General features: G+C 45.3%; 1 protein-coding gene across 1 annotated transcript in view; it reads right to left on the reverse strand.

Annotated features, from left to right (window-relative positions):
* LOC311244846 (D(4) dopamine receptor-like) overlaps positions 1–21,097 on the reverse strand; it is a gene marked incomplete at its 3' end in the record, with an annotated part of 44,961 nt that extends 23,864 nt beyond the window's left edge. The window contains 8 exon segments of the mRNA XM_084334528.1: positions 1,978–2,016; positions 2,019–2,060; positions 2,063–2,224; positions 2,227–2,332; positions 2,338–2,531; positions 2,534–2,601; positions 12,670–12,782; positions 20,915–21,097. Of these exon segments, the coding sequence (XP_084190654.1) occupies positions 1,978–2,016; positions 2,019–2,060; positions 2,063–2,224; positions 2,227–2,332; positions 2,338–2,531; positions 2,534–2,601; positions 12,670–12,782; positions 20,915–20,956 (766 nt within the window). The 5' untranslated portion in view covers positions 20,957–21,097.
* Between the last annotated feature and the right edge of the window lie 320 nt (positions 21,098–21,417).

Raw genomic sequence — 21,417 nt, forward strand, 5'->3', positions numbered from 1 at the left:
GTGGTTTGTGAGGCAGGGCAAATATCCCCAAGACTTGACCTAATAATTGGATTTAGGATTATGGGGCTGGATGATTAGTCGATCTGGGCCAAAGGGTTGCATGTCCACTTATTAGGACCAACAATGGCCGCATTAGGACTTATTAGGACCAACAATGGCCGTATTAGGACGTATTAGGACCAACAATGGCCCCATTAGGACTTATTAGGACCAACAATGGCCGCATTAGGACTTATTAGGACCAACAATGGCCGCATTAGGACGTATTAGGACCAACAATGGCCCCATTAGGGTGTAATAGGACCAACAATGGCCCCATTAGGACTTATTAGGACCAACAATGGCCGCATTAGGACTTATTAGGACCAACAATGGCTACATTAGGACGTATTAGGACCAACAATGGCCACCGAGAGCTCTGGAGTCGAAGGGCTCTCTGGGAGATAAGAGTGGCGAGCGGCGTCCCACAACCCCAATCCCTAGTCCCCCCCCCCCCCCCCCCCCCCTTCCTCTGCATTGGGCGCTGCACTGTCGGCTGCCTCGTGTGAGGGAGACCTCCCCCACCCAGGACTTGGCTTGTGCACTCCCCCCCACCTCCCCCCCCCCCCTCCCACTCCCCCCCCCCCCCCCCCCCTACAGCCCTGTAACAACCCCAACCCACTCCCCCCTCCTTCCGTAAATGGCGCTGCCTATGACGGCTGCCAGTCTGTTTGCGGTGGTGAATATGCATATGTTTGTCTCAAGGCTCTGTACCATTATTACTATCTAAAATGTAATAATTGTGGAATATTACTGTAATGAGCTGTATGTGTATGATCCAAGCGTCCTATGATCCTCATAGGAGCATAACAGAAAAAAGCATTCCATGTGAAGGTATTCTGTATCTTTGCATGTCAACTAATAAAGAACTTGAACTTGAAACTTGAAACACATTAGGACGTATTAGGACCAACAATGGCCACATTAGGACTTATTAGGACCAACAATGGCTATATTAGGACGTATTAGGACCCAACAATGGCCTATTAGGACTCATTAGGACCAACAATGGCTGCATTAGGACGTATTAGGACCAACAATGGCCGTATTAGGACTTATTAGGACCAACAATGGCTGCATTAGGACGTATTAGGACCAACAATGGCCGTATTAGGACTTATTAGGACCAACAATGGCCCCATTAGGGTGTATTAGGACCAACAATGGCCGCATTAGGACTTATTAGGACCAACAATGGCCCGCATTAGGACGTATTAGGACCAACAATGGCTGCATTAGGACTTATTAGGACCAACAATGGCTCCAAAATGGTAAGTGGTTTTATGTGTGTGTGTGTGTGTGTGGAGTGAGAGATATCAGAAGGAAAATACAATAAAGAGCCCCGTTTGTAATAAGACATTCCGTTTTCTTGGAGGTCCACACTCAATATAACATGGCATGTACAGGGCCATACATCAAACCGCGACTGAATTTGTCTGCTTGCCCACATTATTTTGAGTTATTGTTATTTTTGTTGCCCAGCCTCTGTTGCTTGGGATTGAGCAAATTATATGGAACAGATGGGGTTATCGTCGTTCCTCAGCAAGCAGACGGCTTGTCTGACCTAAAGCAGATTAGGTTTTTACATTCAGTCCAATTCTTTTCCTGTTAGTGAGACGCTCTCGCATTATGCAGAATCGTGGAAGGATTTCAAAGGGGAAACTTGATGCTGATCCCGTTGCTCGGAGTGTCGCTCCCTTCAAAACAGATCCGCTTGAGCGGAGAGCTTATTATCAAGAACACACAGTTGGCCGCACAACTCTTTCTCGCTTGGCCCCGATTGCCGCCTGTCGTTTGTAATCCGAGAGGAGACACTAGTATCCTCACTGTGGCTTCATAATGAGCCGCAGCGGAGCATTGTCGGAACTCTCTAATCGCGTCAATATCAAAAGGTGCAAATCAAACTCTCATCAAGGAGAAAGAAAAAAACCAACTCACCCACGACGACGGGAAGCACCTTCATCGCTTTCCTCTCCCTCCGTTGATCTTGGCCCTCTTCCTCTTGGGCACCTCCGTGGTGACTTGATCTCCCTGTAGGCCAACACCGGCACCGTACTACCCTTGTAGGACGTGGTGTCGTAGGGGCCGTCCGGCGACGGGTAGGGGTCCTCCGGCTCCTCCTCCTCCGGGCTATTGTCCGTGAGCTCGCGCTCGATGACGGGCGCCGGCAGCAGCGGCGGCGGCGGGGCAGGGAGGAGGCCTGCAGCGGGGCCAGCGGGGGCAGCGAGCAGGCGGCCTCCTGGAGCTTGCGGCAGGCCTGGATGCTACTCCTGAGCTTGGCCTTGCGCGACTCCTCCAGCGCCGGAGGCCGCGGAACATGCCGCAGTAGAGGAGGAGCATGATGGGGCAGGGGATGAAGAAGGAGCACACGGAGGAGTACAGCACGTAGTCGTCGTTCTCCAGCTTGCACTCGCCGGTGTCCCGGTCGGGCACGTTGTTGATGCCGAAGAGGACGGGCGAGGCCACGGCCAGCGCCAGGATCCAGGTGCCGACAGCAGGAACACCTGCCGCTGGTCCACGTGCTTGCGGTTGTAGTTGAGGGGGATCGTCACGGCGATGAACCTGGGGAGGTCACAGAGCAGAGGAGGCGGTTTGTGAGAGGCGCTGCTGCCGCCGCCACAGGGTCTTATCTCGTTATTCTCTCGTTAAGCTGCTGGTCATCCCCCCCCCTCTCCCCCATTCCCCCTCCCATCCCCTCCCTCACTGCTACCCATCTCCTACCAGTAAGTAGCTTTCAGAGGAGCCAAGGAGCGAAAGGGGAGAGAGGGAGGAGAAAGTGAGAGAGAGTGTGTGCGCTTTGTCATAGACGCAGTCACTTAGCGATGACCTTATGCCAAAAGACGTCCTCTGACAGGAGACAGGAGTATGAAAGATACATTTTTTTTAATCTATATCAATCTGAAGGTTTATATTTTTTATATACATATAATATAGAGTATATATCACTCTAAAAGCCTTGCCCGCTGAGAAGTGCGGCATTTGACAGGGTTATTATGTAATGACTTCCTGAGAAGATCTTTCAGTGAACGAAATGTCAGGAGATGTTTGAAGCCCTTGACTCTACCTCGGACAGCAGGCAATACGGTGGCATACTCATACGCTTCTGAGTCACAAGGGGGGGGGGGGTCAGTGAATGGAAAGAAAAGTTATGTTTGGGGCTTTGGGATGCACCCTTATTGAGTTTTTAGGTAGGATTACATGGAAAGAATTTATGGGACTTAACACTTTTCCACCGCCAATATTGATTCTGAGTATCGTAAATATAATAAATGTTTCTCCATTAGAGAGATAACTAATGTGTCTATGTGCCACGAAATGCTGAAAATCACTTTGATTTGTATATGTGGCTCTTGGTATCTGATTTTTAGTGTCGGGGGAAATTCTATGTTAGCCTGGCATCAGCCTGATATGTGACGCAGTATTGTTATCGATATGTATCCGTATAGCTAAAGGATTCCGGCTGAAGAGGTTTGAAAACTCTGACTGACACATTTCTGAAGCATAAAGTACACGATGCCGATTGTGCATACAGCGAAATGTACTGATATCGAGTTCATATCAAGCCTAGGATATGCAGTTTTGGATCTTCAGAAAACCTTTGTACCCTAAGCATAGTGTCAGTTAGATCCATTTACCCGATTTAGAACAATTTGTCAGACCAAAATGTCAGAGGCAACAAATTCCTCGCCGGGCCCCTTTATGACTTCAGGTCACCGTGTCATCCCTCAACGTCAAGCGAAGAGAAGGATAATCAAATCAGCCCTAATGACCTCACAGAAGAGCTGGCAGCTTATCACGACGGATGTCTTTCCTCTGGTATTTAACTTGTTCCTATTGTTCCACTCTGCTCGCTTTCAGAGGGAAACTGGTGTAAACTACTGACGAGTCAGTCGCGAGGTCAACCGGCACTCGCTATAACTGGATCGGACCCTTTGGCTCAGCTGGTCAGTGTGGCCGACCTGTGGAATCGGATCCCTATGGTACCAGGTTCAAATCATTCGGTTGGGATCTCACTGCCCTTGTGAATTTGTATCCAGGTACCCTCCAGCAAAGCCCCAGCGTTACCTGGTGGTATTTGACCTGTCTCTCTGCCCTGATTGCATTCATTGGCACCCGGTGTGTCTAGTTAGGGTGGCTTTATATGCTCTTCAGTGTTACTACTGACACCGCGAGTCGATCGCCAGACTATCCGTGAGTACACCTATGTCAGTAAGTCTTATCGCTCCTTGCCACAGGAGGATAAGTACGTTCGCTATTGTTCATTGTATCGTGTCACTTTGATTGCCGTGTCAATCTGTTATGCTAAATGTGTTACTATTATTATTATTATTATTGTGTTATGCTAAATGTGTTATATCGCCTGTTGTTCCTGTGTTTTTTGGAGACTTGATTTCTCCCCTTTGCTTTCCCTCTTTTGGAGACTCCCCTTTTGTTTGTGCGCCGTTGTCGGCGTGTGCGCCTTACATTACATGTTCAACAATAAATAAGTCGCCCTTTGTTTGAGAATCGACACCTGCCTCTCGTCGTTCTGCACTGCACCTGGGTCCAACACACCTACCAACCTGTAACAGGGGTGGGATCTTAGTGCCTTAACCCTAGGAGGTGCGTGTGAGGACGCACTTCTTGGGGGGGGGGGGGGGGGGGGGGGGGGGGGCTGTAAACTACTGCGGAGTCAGTCAACCTGCACATGCTAACGGGTCTGGCCCTTTAGCTCTGCTGATTAGTGCAGCTGCCTGTGGATCCTATGGTCCCAGGTTCAAATCCTCTCCATGACACTATGAAAAGATCATCCTCTCTAGAGCAGAGGTCACCAATAGGCCTGATCCCGGTCCGGGTCTGGACCCAGATGCCGTCCCACCCGGGACCCGCACCTATAACCCATAAATGATCGAGATTATTACATTTGACGAAGCGTTTCTATTTTAACCGGCGCAGCTTTTCTAGTCGTTACAGCACAGGAAACTCAACAGACCAATCGCAGCATTTGTGAATGATCTCACATGATGTTACTCAGCCAATCAAATCTGTGCATTCCGATAAGCAGCGCGAATCAGTGAGTGGGGCACACACACACACACACACACACACACACACACACACCACACACACACACACACACACACACACACACACACACACACACACACACACACACACACACACACACACACACACACACACACACACACACACACAAACACACACAGGGGAGAGACGAGAGCCAACAGTTGGAGAAAGTGAGTGAGTCAGAGAAAAGTAAAAGTAAGTCATGTGGCGCGCTCTAAAAAAGAGAAAATTAGACGGCAGAAAAGGAGCTTTTAATCAAGAATGGACAGACTCTTACATGTCCATTCCTCGCATAGCAGTTCAAAGCCAGTATGTTCTTATATTATGCGATTATTAAAAGGGGGCAACGTGAAGCGCTGCTACGAGACAAGGCATACAACTTTTATTTTATTATTATTTTTTTCTCTCGTTTTTCTCCATCCCAATGTTAGTCGTTATGCCAATTCCCAATCCCTTCCTGGTCGTTGCGCACTTACCCCCCACAGTTGGTCTGGGAGGGCGGAGGACTATCACATGCTTCCTCCGACACATGTGTAGCCAGCCCACCGCTTCTTTTCACCTGGCAGCGCGGACTCTCACTGGGGGAGTGTAACGTGTGGAAGGATCACACTACCTCTCCAGATCCTTCCCTCGCTGGTGCAGGCGCCTCGACCGGAACTGTAGGAGTCGCTGTTTACCACGACCAGGACCCACCCTGCCGGCTTTCCCACCCGCTGACACTGCCCATTGTGCAGTATGGACGGCCGACCAAGCCAGAGGTACCGCTGACAGCTGGATTCGATCCCACTGTCTCTGCGGTGGTAGACAGATGCTTAGTCCGCTGCGCTACCCTGTAATAAACAAACATACCACTAAAATCTGAACTCAGGGCACAGGAAATATTGATCCAAGAGCCCAATATGATGGATCACCAGAATCCTAACACATTCATTCACTGCCCAGTTACAAAAAAAAAGAGAAAAAAGGAACTCAAGCTACACATTTTATTAACATTTTCAGAAATGAAGCACTTTATTTTAAGATGTACACTTTTCAAAAGCTCTCTGTTATGTTTTTAATTTTTAAATGCAGCCCTCATTTTACTTGAAATGAGAAAAGAACATGTATTTATTATTAGAGTACTTTTTTTTTTATTACTATTATTATCCACTTTTTCTCCTTTTTTTCTATTTTTCTCCCATCCAATTACCCGCTGTGCCAATTCTCCCCTCCCTGTCTTGAACGTTGCTCGCATATGCCCCCACTGGCCGGCTGTAGGGAGGATAGAAGCCTTGCATCACGTGTCTCCTCCGATACACGAGGAGGCAGCCTGTCACATATTTTCACCTGCCAGCGCGGACTCTCAGTGGCGAGGTGTAAAGGCTCCCACATACTTCATTCGCAAGCCGCATCCGCACGTGCGCATTGGTGCGCGTGACGTAATTTGTGTAATGGCCCCAATCAGAGCCGGATGCGAGGTCCATGCGGACGAGCGCGCTGACGAGAATTACACAAATTACGTCACGCGCACCAATGCGCACGTGCGGATGCCGCTTGCGGAAGGAAGTATGTGGGAAACCTTAACACATTGGCGACCACGGTTTGCAAGTGTAATAAAAAAAATAAAAACGATGTACTTTCTAACAGCTATATATATACTTTATAGTATTGCTATCTGTCCATTCTCATTGTCACTTGAGTGCATAAACCGTGCCTTCATAATGGCTTAAAGAAAATAAAAATCCATCGGTTGGTTGTCATTTTATAGCGTCGTGAATATAAGCTTTATCGCAGTTTTCGTCTCGTCTTTTTTCTGGGAAGCTAGATATGAGGCTAAAGGCTAGTCACGTTATATCAAACGCCATTTCTGTTGTATATATATACGAATGAAATAAAACAAACTGCTTAGCATCCGGACTATTACAGAGCATCTATGGATGAAATGGGGGGTGGCGGGGGACGCCGATCAGTATTATTGATTAGCAATACAGTGTGCGTTCAAGTAGCATATTCACTGATCGATCGCTTGCGTGTTACAACAATGTCCAATCGGCATCTGGTAGATCGATATGTCCATTGGCTGATCATAAATCCCATTATTCCAGGCTGAAATCTGCGTTCCGTAACGTGATCAAAGATGGAGGATGTTCGGCTGGGATCCAGGCTCATATGAAACGCCCCAGACAGTAAAATTGTTTTTTTCCCCATTCGGCCTCAATGATACTGCAGTGGAGCGATGGCGCCCCTAAGAGGATCTGGCCGGTATTGCATGTCGCCGGGATCTTGATCCGTTTATTAATATGGAATAAAACAATAACAACTTGCCACGAGTTAACTCGTGGCTCTGGTCCTTAAAGTGTTAACGTGTGGGAGGCTCACACTACCCCTGCCATTTCCTGCCTCTGCTGTGCAGGCGTCCCCCAACCGACCTGTAGGAGTCGCTGTTCAAAACGTCCAGATTACCACCCATCGACTTCCACCCGCTAACTCTGCCAATTGAGTTAGTATGTCGGCCGGCCCAAGCCGGAGGCAACGCCGACAGCCGGATTCGAACCAGGTGTCTCTTGCGTTGGTGACGAGCGCAATGTCCGCTGCGCCACCCAGCCGCCTACTTGTTATTTATTTATTATTATGTTATAATCCCTCCAGTTCAATATAATAGATATTGTCAAAATATTATTGAATTGTACTTTCTATTTCAATATATATGGCACTGAATCATAACGTATGATAAACATTATGATGTTCCGGACCTTTGCTTGAGGACATTTCCTCTAACTGGACCTCTTTTAATTATAATTGAATAACCCTGACCTAGAGCATCAGCATAATGTTTCCCAATCATAGCCAACTGGTCTGGTACCAGAAGCAAAGAGGTCTCTTCCCCTGAGAGGCCAAACCGAGCCCATGGTCTAAGCACTAGGAGCGGGCTGGGTAGTGTAGAGGTCTAAGCACTAGGAGCGTGCTGGGTAGTGTAGAGGTCTAAGCACTAGGAGCGTGCTGGGTAGTGTAGAGGTCTAAGCACTAGGAGCGGGCTGGGTAGTGTAGAGGTCTAAGCACTAGGAGCGTGCTGGGTAGTGTAGAGGTCTAAGCACTAGGAGCGGGCTGGGTAGTGTAGAGGTCTAAGCACTAGGAGCGGGCTGGGTAGTGTAGAGGTCTAAGCACTAGGAGCGGGCTGGGTAGTGTAGAGGTCTAAGCACTAGGAGCGGGCTGGGTAGTGTAGAGGTCTAAGCACTAGGAGCGGGCTGGGTAGTGTAGAGGTCTAAGCACTAGGAGCGGGCTGGGTAGTGTAGAGGTCTAAGCACTAGGAGTGGGCTGGGTAGTGTAGAGGTCTAAGCACTAGGAGCGGGCTGGGTAGTGTAGAGGTCTAAGCACTAGGAGCGGGCTGGGTACTGTAGAGGTCTAAGCACTGGATTGGCTGGGTACTGTAGAGGTCTAAGCACTGGATTGGCTGGGTACTGTAGAGGTCTAAGCACTGGCTGGGTAGTGTAGAGGTCTAAGCACTAGGAGCGGGCTGGGTACTGTAGAGGTCTAAGAACTGGTTTGGCTGGGTAGTGTAGAGGTCTAAGCACTGGATTGGCTGGGTACTGTAGAGGTCTAAGCACTGGCTGGGTAGTGTAGAGGTCTAAGCACTAGGAGCGAGCTGGGTAGTGTAGAGGTCTAAGAACTGGTTTGGCTGGGTAGTGTAGAGGTCTAAGCACTGGGGCGTCTGGGTAGTGTAGAGGTCTAAGCACTGGATGGCTGGGTAGTGTAGAGGTCTAAGCACTGGGGCGTCTGGGTAGTGTAGAGGTCTAAGAACTGGATGTCTGGGTAGTGTAGAGGTCTAAGAACTGGATGTCTGGGTAGTGTAGAGGTCTAAGAACTGGTTTGGCTGGGTAGTGTAGAGGTCTAAGCACTGGATGGCTGGGTAGTGTAGAGGTCTAAGAACTGGATGTCTGGGTAGTGTAGAGGTCTAAGAACTGGATGTCTGGGTAGTGTAGAGGTCTAAGAACTGGTTTGGCTGGGTAGTGTAGAGGTCTAAGCACTGGATGGCTGGGTAGTGTAGAGGTCTAAGAACTGGTTTTGCTGGGTAGTGTAGAGGTCTAAGCACTGGGGCGTCTGGGTAGTGTAGAGGTCTAAGCACTGGATGGCTGGGTACTGTAGAGGTCTAAGAACTGGTTTGGCTGGGTAGTGTAGAGGTCTAAGCACTGGGGCGTCTGGGTAGTGTAGAGGTCTAAGCACTGGGGCGTCTGGGTAGTGTAGAGGTCTAAGCACTGGATGTCTGGGTAGTGTAGAGGTCTAAGAACTGGATGTCTGGGTAGTGTAGAGGTCTAAGAACTGGATGTCTGGGAGGTGTAGAGGTCTAAGAACTGGATGTCTGGGAGGTGTAGAGGTCTAAGCACTGGATGTCTGGGTAGTGTAGAGGTCTAAGAACTGGTTTGGCTGGGTAGTGTAGAGGTCTAAGCACTGGATGTCTGGGTAGTGTAGAGGTCTAAGAACTGGATGTCTGGGTAGTGTAGAGGTCTAAGAACTGGTTTGGCTGTGTAGTGTAGAGGTCTAAGAACTGGTTTGGCTGGGTAGTGTAGAGGTATAAGCACTGGATGGCTGGGTAGTGTAGAGAAGCACTGGATGGCTGGGTAGTGTAGAGGTCTAAGAACTGGTTTGGCTGGGTAGTGTAGAGGTATAAGCACTGGATGGCTGGGTAGTGTAGAGAAGCACTGGATGGCTGGGTAGTGTAGAGGTCTAAGCACTGGATGGCTGGGTAGTGTAGAGGTCTAAGCACTGGATGGCTGGGTAGTGTAGAGGTCTAAGAACTGGTTTTGGCTGGGTAGTGTAGAGGTCTAAGCACTGGATGGCTGGGTAGTGTAGAGGTCTAAGCACTGGATGGCTGGGTAGTGTAGAGGTCTAAGCACTGGATGGCTGGGTAGTGTAGAGGTCTATCCCTCTCCTACCACCACAAACACTCTGGTTGAATTCCCGGTGGCCGTACCTCCGGCTTGGTCGTCCCTATGGACACAATTGTCAGTGTTAGCGGGTGGGAAGCCAGTGGGGTATGTGTCCCGGTCATTGCAACAGTGACTCCTACTGAATGGCCGGGGCGCCTGTTCAGCAGGGAGGGGGTCTCGGGGAGATTGCGTGAACCTCTGTGCACGTTGCGCTCTCCCAGTGAAATTCCTCGCTGTCGGGTGAAAAGAAGCGGCTGGCGACTCCACATGTATCGGAGGAGGCATGTGGTAGTTTACACCCTCCCCAGACGGACAATAGGGTAGTGCAACGACCAGGAGGAAATTAGCACAACGATAAAATTGGAAGATTAAAAAGGAAAGAACAAATTAATTGAATGGGGTCACTTTTCTTCTTATGGCCTTCACCTGATCTTGATTTTGATTTGATTTGATTTGATATTTTTTATTTTCGTGTCTTACATACAGATGTATGCCCAGCCCATATGGGCTTACAAGACACATAACAATAAGTATATAATAATATACTTTACCAATTACTTAACAAATGACATAGACCAAGATGGCCATAAAAAAATACAAGAAAATACAATAAAACGTAATATAACACAAGCTGTACTCAATGTAAATAAACAGAAAAACAAGGTGAATTCAAATACAATTATATAGGATACAGTGTGTTTTGTCTCAGGTGCCATGCCTTCTCCAAAAATCCTGCAAAACCGAAGATGTCCTCCACAAAAAAACAACTCAACATACAACTCTCAGACTGCCAAAACAAATCTGGGTTTACAATTTGAATTTTCTCAAATAAAGCCCTCCTCAAAGTCATACTGTCAGATACTGTCATACTGATACAGCATACTGTCATACTGTCAGTGAGAAATACAGCAGCATTCGCTTTTAGTGGACCAGAGAGAATTTTCACCATAATTCACCATAATTACCTTTTCAGGTTTCTGGGGTTAAACAGACTGCATTTACAGTATTTATCCAAAGTGCTTTACGACTTGTGTCTCACATTCACCCATTCACACTCTGATGGCGGAGGCAGCCAAGCAAGGTGCCAACCTGCTCATCAGGAGCAGTTAGGGGTTAAGTGTCTTGCTCAAGGACACTTTGACGCGCTGCCGGGAGGAGCCGGACCTGGATCTGGACCTGGGTTTCTGAATAGTATCCTAACAAATATACCTTCTGAAACCATACCCAAGGTATTGCCAGTGGTGGAAAGTCACTAAGTATTTCTTTTACTTAAGTACAATTTTGAGTTACTTGTACTTTATGTGAGTATTTTCATTTAGGGAACTTTATACTTTTACTTATACTTTTACATCTTTTACAGATATATGAAGATTATATACTTTCACATTTGAAGCCTGTCAACTTCAAGAGGACATAATTAGAGCAGCATAACTGGACCACATACCACTTTAACCCTTCTGTCACATACACACACACACACACACATCTCCAGGAAAAGACAGACAGACTCCAACACACTATGGCCATCAAGTTGGACTGATTGTAAACAACAATAAAACCAAAGTCATGCCCATCAACACCAATAAACCAACACATAACAATAGAGGAAAATTCAGATCATTTCACATACCTTGGAAGCATCATTCACCATCATAAGGACATCCAAAACCGGATTAACAAAGCATATACACAACCTTCATAAGACTTAAACAAATCTGGAAGTCAAGCCAATACAGCACCAAAACAAAACTCCGGATCTACCAAAGCTGCGTACTCTCAACACTACTATACGGTGCAGAATTCTGGAAAACCACAGAAAGCGGCATCCATAAATTATCCACCTTCCACACCTCATGCCTGCGCAAAAGCCTGCGTATATTCTGGCCCAAGATCATCTCCAACAATAACCTCCTCAACATTACAGTCTCAATTATACAGATGACATGCACTGTATAATTACTAAACGAAGGTGGACCTGGATTGGCCATGTCCTCAGAATGGACACCAACGCGAGCCCAAGAGTCGCATTACACTGGACCCCAGAAGGCAAAAGAAAGAAAGGGAGGGAGGCCTAAACGACATGGCGTAGTAGGACTATAGAGAAGGAGCTCCAGCAACACCACCAGAGCTGGGGGACCATAGAGAAGATGGCCACAGACAGATGCAAGTGGAGAAACTTTGTTGCTGTGGTATGCGCCAGCCGGCGTAATGGGGATAAGTAAGTAAGTGAGTAATACCACTTTAACACGACCTTTAGAGGTCAATGATTAGAGGATTGAACGCTCCCAAGCACTGGAATACACAAACGTCATGTAGAACGCATACCTTTACTTTTAGATACTTAAGTACATTCATTAGCAAATACTTCTCTACTTTTACTTAGGTAGAATTTGAATGGAGGACTTTTTACCAGAGTACTCATTTATCTGGGTATTTCTACTTTTACTTAGGTAAAGGAACTGTGTATTTCCACCACTGGGGTAAGTGCTATAAAAGGTGCTCGATGCATCCATGGTGGACACCATTAACTCTGATTTGGTGACACCACCGATCGATGGATCTATTCCCGCCTGTAAAAGCGCGCGCCGTGCCGTCGCTCGGGCTTGACGTTCGCGGTGACGGCCGGCGGCGGCGGCGGCAGAGGGCTGGAAACACAGACCTGTCGATGCTGATGGCACAGAGGTTGAAGATGGAGGCCGTGCACAGCATGACGTCCATGGTCATCAAGCTGTCGCACAGGGTCATGTTCAGTGACCACACGCCGTCCTGAAACTGGAGGGAGAGAGAGAGAGAGAGACGGAGAGAGAGACGGAGAGAGAGAGAGAGAGAGAGAGAGAGAGGGAGAGAGAGAGAGAGAGAGAGAGAGAGAGAGAGAGAGAGAGAGAGAGAGAGAGAGAGAGAGAGGAGAGAGAGAGAGAGAGAGAGAGAAAGAGAGAGAGAGACATACAAGTTCTGTACGACAAGTCATCAGGAAGGGCACAACTCTTATCAGCTGAGTAACAATGTTCATCAAAGTGTTGAGTGCTACAGGTGTAGGTTAGTATATTAAGACAAGTGCACGACAGTAAGGTTAGTTAGGGTTAGATTTAAAAAAAAAAAATCAGATAATGGTCAGATAATGGTTGAAGAAGTGCGCCTTTAGTCGATGGCGAAATAGAGAGAGAGAGAGAGAGAGAGAGAGAGAGAGAGAGAGAGAGAGAGAGAGAGAGAGAGAGAGAGAGAGAGAGAGAGAGAGAGAGAGAGAGAGAGAGAGGCAACAACCCCACAGCTCAGGTCAGCAACACATCAGTCTCTCCTTCAGAGTCTCCAGGCTTCCACTAGGCTTCCTTCCCCTCTGACTCCTGCACTCACCTCCTCGATTCATCTACATTTACATTTACATTTCATCATCTACACAAGATTCACCCACCCAACCATCCCAACCATAATTAAGGGCTCACCTGTTGAGAAAGTTGATCACTACAAGTACCTAGGAACAGTAGTTGACAACAAGTTAAACCACAATCAGAATAGATCTGCAATCTGCAAAAAAGGTCTGCAGCGACTCTACTTCCTGCACAAACTAAACACTTTTAATGTGGACAAAACACTTATGGTTTTGTTTTACAAATCTTTTGTTGAGTCCATTTTAACTTTTTGTATTGTCTCCTGGTATGGCAACCTGTCAATACAGAACAAAAACAGTCTGGCCAACATAGTCAAGATGGCCAGCAAGATAATTGGGGACCCAGCAGCTTTCTTTGACAGACATTTATAACAGACAAATTCTGCGGAAGGCTCAGACGATCTTAGACAGCTCTGACCATCCTCTCTTGGAGGAGTTTGTCTCCCTCCCCTCTGGCAGGAGATATAGGCTCCCCAGGCTAAAGAGCAACCAATTTAAATGTTCATACATCCCCAGGGCACTAAATGCACTTAACTTCCTTTAAAATAACAGTAATGCACTCTCATTTTCCTTTTCTTTTTCCTGGTTGGATTCTGTAAGATGTGATGTTTCTTGTGTTGTGTTATTTGTTGTTGTTGTTGTTGTTGTTGTTGTTGTTGTTGTTGTTGATGATGTTGGTTGTTGTTGTTGTTGTTGTCTCTACCACTGCTGCAAAGCAAATTTCCCCTTGAGGGACAATAAAGTCTGAACTGAACTGAACTGAACAAGGTCCTGCCATGGTGGAGTGCTCCAGAACATTGGCTGTGCAGGATCTTAATTTCCTTAATTATCTCTCTCATTAAACTCTCTCTCTCTCTCTCTCTCTCTCTCTCTCTCTCTCTCTCTCTCTCTCTCTCTCTCTCTCTCTCTCTCTCTCTCTCTCTCTCTCTCTCTCTCTCTCTCTCTCTCTCTCTCTCTCTCTCTCCTCTCTCTCTCGGCTGATTGGAAAATTGTGGGTCTGGTGCACACAATGGCATGATGTTCTTAGGCCCACTGAGTTAGGAGTTTAACAGAGGAGTTTAATGACAATTTACTCATTCAAGCGAGTGAAGGGCAGCGCCAGGGCCCTATTCCCCGTACCTGGCTAACTGAGTTAGCCGGATAATTTTCAGCATAGCTTGACTTAAGCTAGACATTTCCGTTCCCCGATGTCGGATTGTCTAAATCGCCATGGTAACAGATCAGAAAGTTTGAACCTGCTCCAGAGCAGGGTTAAGTTCAGTTAGCTGGATAACCTGCATGGCCACACCCTCACAAAGAAATCCCAGCTCGCTTCCTGAAATAATTTTCAGTCTAGATCCCATTATGCCATTCTGAATTATGTTTTTGTGCTTCGTTTGAAATGTAAAATAATAGGTCTACCTAAAATGCTGATAATAAATCATATTCAGCCTATGAATTTACTTTGTCCTATATAATGCACGTCATATTTATACAGATACGGTGCTCGCGACACACACAGTTATTTTAATAACGGACTAAACGGATCATTGCAAATGTGAATCCCGCTGGGATATTTTTAATGAATGAAACCTATCGGGTGTTTGGCTCTGATTAGTTTAATATTCTTCGCTGTGTATTTGCTTAACGGAGCACCCGGATGCGTTTCATTCAAGCATATGAAGCGTCTATGCACGGATTGTGGATATGAATTATGAGGAATCTGAATCTGTGGAGTATTTAATTGTATCACTGTCACTGTGACAGTGTCACACGTTATTGTGATATTGTAACTGGGATTAAAATATATGAGGAGATGCGCTGTTTGATGGATTTGATGACGTGACGTGACTTGATAAATTGAATGAGCCTTTGATGTTTTTGATGAATGAATTTGAGAAAATGCATTTATCTTTTCAAGCACTGTTATCTGATGATGAACATGAGGTGTCACTGGTATAAACCAAAGGGTAATCAATTCAATGCATGTATGGATTAGGTCCGAAACAGATTAAAACCTGATTAATAGTGTAACTGCAAGCCTCCCTCCAAGCCTCTCTTTGGAAACCATGTATTTATATAGTACATAATACCTAAGCACATACAGTACAGATATCCTCATAATATAATTCGTATCAATTAGATATACTATTTGGGCTTGTTTTTATCCTTATTTTGAAAGAGTTGAACTAATTATTTTCCCTAGCAAGATCTCATTTGATTATTCATTCCATAAGCCTACTGCCAGCAGGCACGTTTAAAGAAATATAATCTGATTGATTGGGGTAATGAGGGATTTAAAATTAGCCTATAGATTATGCATTTAACTTGTCGGCGAGGCTATTGAGCCGTACTGAATTGTACCCATTCTGCAATCTGTTAATAAAGTTTTAAATCAATCAATCAATGCCGTTAGAAAATCAGGATTTCTGCGATTGACACCTGCTGTCTTTTCAGCTGAGGCGGCCGCGCACAATTATCCTGAGTCTCAAGTCTGGTTCGAATGAACGACACTGAATCAGCGTTCGAGGAACAGGAAAATCCCGGATTCAAACATCGGGTTAATTGAATCTGGATAATGGGACTTTTGATCGACTTAGTTGAACCAGGTACGGGGAATAGGGCCCAGGAGACCAGGAGAGGAATGGACGGAATTGGGGAGAAAAAGGGTTAACGGTATCTTTTTTTAATTATTCGTTACGAATATATCCATACTTCCATTGTGTCCGGGACATCCAGTGAAATCGCTGCTGGATGCAGACCAGAGAAAGACTTTCGTCTTGTTTACATCAGGGTCCCCCATTTTCAATGCATCATAACATATATGACATACAGATAGACAGTGCTACATCTATACATAGGTTGCTACAAAGCATGCCATCTAACAGTGAAGTTAGCAGTTGTTATTTGATTGATTGATTGAACATTTTATTAACAGTGAAATGACAGTGTCCTTTTGAAGGAGAGGGAGGTTCTACAACGAATGCCATCTAACAACACACTTCCCGCGATTTATATTTTGTTTCACAATGAGTCATGACCAACCAATTACATAATCAAACATTGTGTAAGCAACTAACACATTCCACGTGACTTTATCGTTTTTGAATGAGTCGTTATGACGATATCAATACATCCATTCATAAAGATTATTGTCCGCCATCTTGGTTTCATTCATAAAAACACGAACGGCGGAGTGATTCGGAAAAAAAGTTATTCGGTTGTGGGCGGGTTCTGGGATCACGTGGAGTGTGTTATGAGAAATAGCAATGTCTGAAAGAAGTGTTTCAGCCAATCAGAATCAAGAAATTTGCATGCCATTGTATAATCACATTTTACCCATTCACACACCGACGGTGGAGGCAACCATGCAAGGCGCCAACCTGCTCATCGGGAGCAATTAGGGGTTCATCGGGAGCAATTAGGGGTTAAGTGTCTTGCTCAAAGACACATCGACACGCTGCCCGGGAGGAGCGGGAATCGAACCGGGAGCCTCCGGATTGCCAGCCGACTGCTCTACCTCCCGAGCCACTGTCGCCCCCTGGCTACATGTGCTTGTACATGTGTTTGTACATGTGCTTGCTTGTGGCTAAAAGCATGGACCCACAGTATAATGGCTAGTAAAGACCTCATTTACAACACAGGTATCCCCCCCCCCCCCCCCCCATCATTCTTAATTAGCATTTTGCAGAGTTGTTTTGTTTCTATTTTCTAATTATAACCTAATTATGAATGTGTGTGTGTGCGTGCGTGCGTGCGTGCGTGCGTGCGTGCGTGCGTGTGTGCGTGCGTGCGTGTGTGTGTGTGTGTGTGTGTGTGTGTGTGTGTGTGTGTGTGTGTGTGTGTGTGTGTGTGTGTGTGTGTGTGTGTGTGTGTGTGTGTGTGTGTGTGTACACACCCACGAGAAGTGGCACCAGCGGCAGCGGTGCTGAACCCCATGCCTGGAGCAAGCGTCATCATCGAACATGATTGACAGCTAAGAGATGTGTGTGTGTGTGTGTGTGTGTGTGTGTGTGTGTGTGTGTGTGTGTGTGTGTGTGTGTGTGTGTGTGTACACACCCACGAGAAGTGGCACCAGCGGCAGCGGTGCTGAACCCCATGCCTGGAGCAAGCGTCATCATCGAACATGATTGACAGCTAAGAAATGTGTGTGTGTGTGTGTGTGTGTGTGTGTGTTTACTCAGCTTAGCAAGCGGCATTTGTATGTAGCAAAGAGCATTTATGAACCAACAATAATCATTTAAAAACATCAGATGTTGTTGACTAGTTATAAGTTTGTCCTTAGATTAACAATACCAGTATGTTTGACACATGGGTCCCAAGTCATTCTTTCCTTGATATAGTATTGATGCCTCAAATTGTTTTTCATCAACGTTTTCCATCTTTGAACAATGAAGAAAATACCATAGAAATAATATGTCTTGGAAAATCAACTTGTGGCTTGGACAAAATGCAGTAGGTGAAATGTTCCATTGACAAATTTAATTGCAGTAGATTGATCACTGAGCATACAGTCTACAAAATGGCCCATTAAAGACCCACTCTGTGATCTATTTGACAGTAGCCTATACATTTAGTCTGTATGCACATAGATTCTTGATTAGAGTTTGACTTGATGGAAAATAATACTTTTCTAACAGTCATAATTCAGCGTAACTCAAAATACCCACATTCCAAGACAACGTTTCCAAACATTACAAATGTAAAAGGGTTGTATAGTATCAAAATGCATTAAATCTCAGTTGCACTTGCAGTCGGGCTTACACAGTCCTTCCTTGTATCAAGAGCTCACACATTCATTTTGAGAAAGGAAGAAATCTCATCTCCCATCCTATAAATTGGCCTTGTAATGTACATTTGTTGCATTCAAATGACAGATTTCACCTTTTAAATTGTTTTTAAAGTGGTGCTAAATGCCCTGCATATGACCCCGGGGTAGAATTTTGTCCTGACTCTGGCCTCATGGGGAACAGTCTGTGGGGGTCTGGGAATGGAATGCACTGTTCCTGGGTTATAGCTATTGTCTCTCTCTGTCTCTCTCTAGTAGCCATTGGCTGGCCATTGAGGGGAGGGGACAGGATGGGTCTGCCCACTTTCTGACTGTTGTTTATGTTCTGGTGGCTATACCAGAAAGAGCTAGCAGGTGCTTTTCATAGCTCCGGTAATGAGCCAGTTTCTATGAGGTGGGACTCATCTAGGCCAGACCTCCTGAGAGGTCCGGTCAGATTGAGTTGAAGTCGTGCTACAGAAGATTTTAGCAGCATGTTGTTAGCCTTTTGTTAGTCAAAAAGGAGGGGGGAGGGGGTTATCATGCAGTCCTTTTAATTATACTGAGTACAGACTGAACTTGGAAAGTCAACCTTTTGTTTCAATGCCCCAGCTTCTTGGAATGATCTTCAACTCAGCTAAAAAACAATACTCGTGTTCTTTAATCATTCTTTAAAAACATGATTATTTGCTTCGGTTTGTAACTCTTTTTAACTTTGATCTATCTTTATTTTATTGCCCTTTCTTTTTCTTAATCTGTGTTATTTTTCTTATTCATTCAATGTCTAATTATTTAAACAGATTTCTTTCCTTCATATTTATTTATTTATTTATTTATTTATTTATTTATTTATTTATTTATTTATTTATTTATTTATTTATTTATTTATTTATTTATTTATTTATTTATTTATTTATTTATTTATTTATTTATTTATTTATTTATTTATTTATTTATGTTTGCCTGTTTTAGCCTGTAATCTCGACAGCATTGGAATGAGGGGGAACTTCAACGTACATAACACTCACCGCGTTGTTTTCTGTATGTTAAAGGAAAACTCCAACACAAGTGACTTGGAGACTTGTGTGACTGGGAGACTCATGTGACTTGGAGACTTGTGTGACACAAGTCTCCAAGTTACTTGGAGACTTGTGTGACTGGGAGATTTTTGTGACTGGGAGACTTGTGTGACTGGGAGACTTGTGTGTCTGGGAGACTTGTGTGACTGGGAGACTCGTGTGACTTGTGTGACTTGGAGACTTGTGTGACTGGGAGACTCATGTGCCTGGGAGACTTGTGCATCTGGGAGACTTGTGTGACTGGGAGACTCATGTGCCTGGGAGACTTGTGCGTCTGGGAGACTTGTGTGACTGGGAGACTTGTGTGACTGGGATTTGTGTGACTTGGAGACTCGTGTGACTTGTGTGACTGGGAGATGTGGTAAATACACAGGTCACAACATGTTTACAGGAACGTTTGGGAGTTGTATATTTCCTGACTGTAGTGAACTAGGCTAAATGGCTGCCCCACTTCCAGTGGTGAAGCTAAGCTAGGCAAACGGTCCAGGCGTTTCCTAAGCCCAATGCATGCAGAGAGACGAAAAAGGTATCTTCTTGTCTAACTCCAGGGAAGATGTTAAATAAGCTAATTTCCCAAAATGTTGGAGTTTGGTTGGCCCTCTCTTGCAGAGTTTGATTGATTGATTGAAAATTGTATTAACAGATTGCAGAATGGGTACAATACAGTACGGCTCAATACACACAATTGTTAAGGGGATGCAGACCAGAGAAAGACTTTCGTCTTTCGTCTTTCTTGTGCATGTGTAATAAACTTGTTGTAATCAACATTGATATTTGTTTATTTTCAAAGCTCTTGGGTAAGCAACCCCCTTACATTATGTGTTGGATTGGAATTCTGAATTATATATCAAACTCGCTCAAATTACTTGCTTAAAATGCTTAAAGGTTCCCCGATGTTGTTCACTTGAGGGAAAGCCGTTTTCTCTTTTAGTGCTCCATACTATTGGAACGCCCTTCGATCCACTTTAAAGTTTGATACTCTTCCAACCTTTGGACAATTTATAGCTTTAATTAATGAGCATTGTATGTCATTTTGTAATTGCTTTTAGTCTGCTTTTCCTGTTTCTTGTTTCATGTTTTTATCATGCTGATTACTTGTTTTTATATTTGTTTTTATCTTCGCGCGTTATTCTATCTATTTTACTATACTTACGCCACTGTAAATGAGGGAAACCTCGGTGTCCCTCGAGTTTAAATAAAGGTTTAATAAATAATGGATCGAAATGAAATGGAAATGAAGTATTACTCTCCTGATTTTGCTCCGATGTCGCAAAGTCTCGTGAGGACAAGATCGTGCTTGCACACCGTGTTGCGCCATTTTTCTGAAGCAAAGCACATAAATAATACAGACAGAACCCAAAGGACCATGTGTGTGGTTTCCATTTCATCCACAGCTCCCTCGTTGCCTTCACCTGCTGTCATATGCCCTTATTGCCTTAAGTTACACTGCAATGCAATACATTGTCTGCTCTGCTGGTAGTAGACTACACATAAAGTGACCTTATGCCAAACAAACATTAATGATAACTGATAACCAAATATTACATCAAAACCATAATATGTTCATTATAACGGTTATATGCTATTCATCATTAACCTATATCATACAGTATACCATCACAATTATGTTATTTTTTTCCAGTTCGTTAGTCTTACCCGCTGTTATTTCAGCCAAACATGCACTTTTACTCACCTCAGAATACACAAACAGTGGCAACACCATAACTGCCAGCATCAAGTCAGCCACGGCCAAACTGACAATGAAGTAGTTGGTTGTGGTTTTCAGCGCCTTCTCCGTGTACACGCTAAGGCACACGAGCAAATTTCCACAAATGATGATGATAATCAGCAGTACTCCAAATATCAGAGCTGGGAAGTTATGTCCATGGTCCACGACGGAGGGTTGCTCGGTGTTGTTTGAGATGGTGGTGGTGGTGATGAGGTTGGCTGGCATTTCTGCGGCCAGCCGCTCTCGCTCCCCGGGACGGATCCAGTATACTCTCCCTCTCCCTCTCCCTCTCTCTCCGATACCCTCCGCTCGGAGCCGCGAAAGCAGCGGACTTGAGGAGAGGGATTCTCACGTAGGCATGGTTTCCAACTGGTAGCCAGGATTGATTTCCAAGTTAGACATCATCATCATCATGAAGTTTCATCGTTTTAGAAAACTCTCTACTGGCGCGCCCGCTGTCTCCTCTG

This window comes from Notolepis coatsorum, assembly GCF_963971535.1.
Source record: "Notolepis coatsorum genome assembly, chromosome: 18".
Lineage (NCBI taxonomy): Eukaryota > Metazoa > Chordata > Actinopteri > Aulopiformes > Paralepididae > Notolepis > Notolepis coatsorum.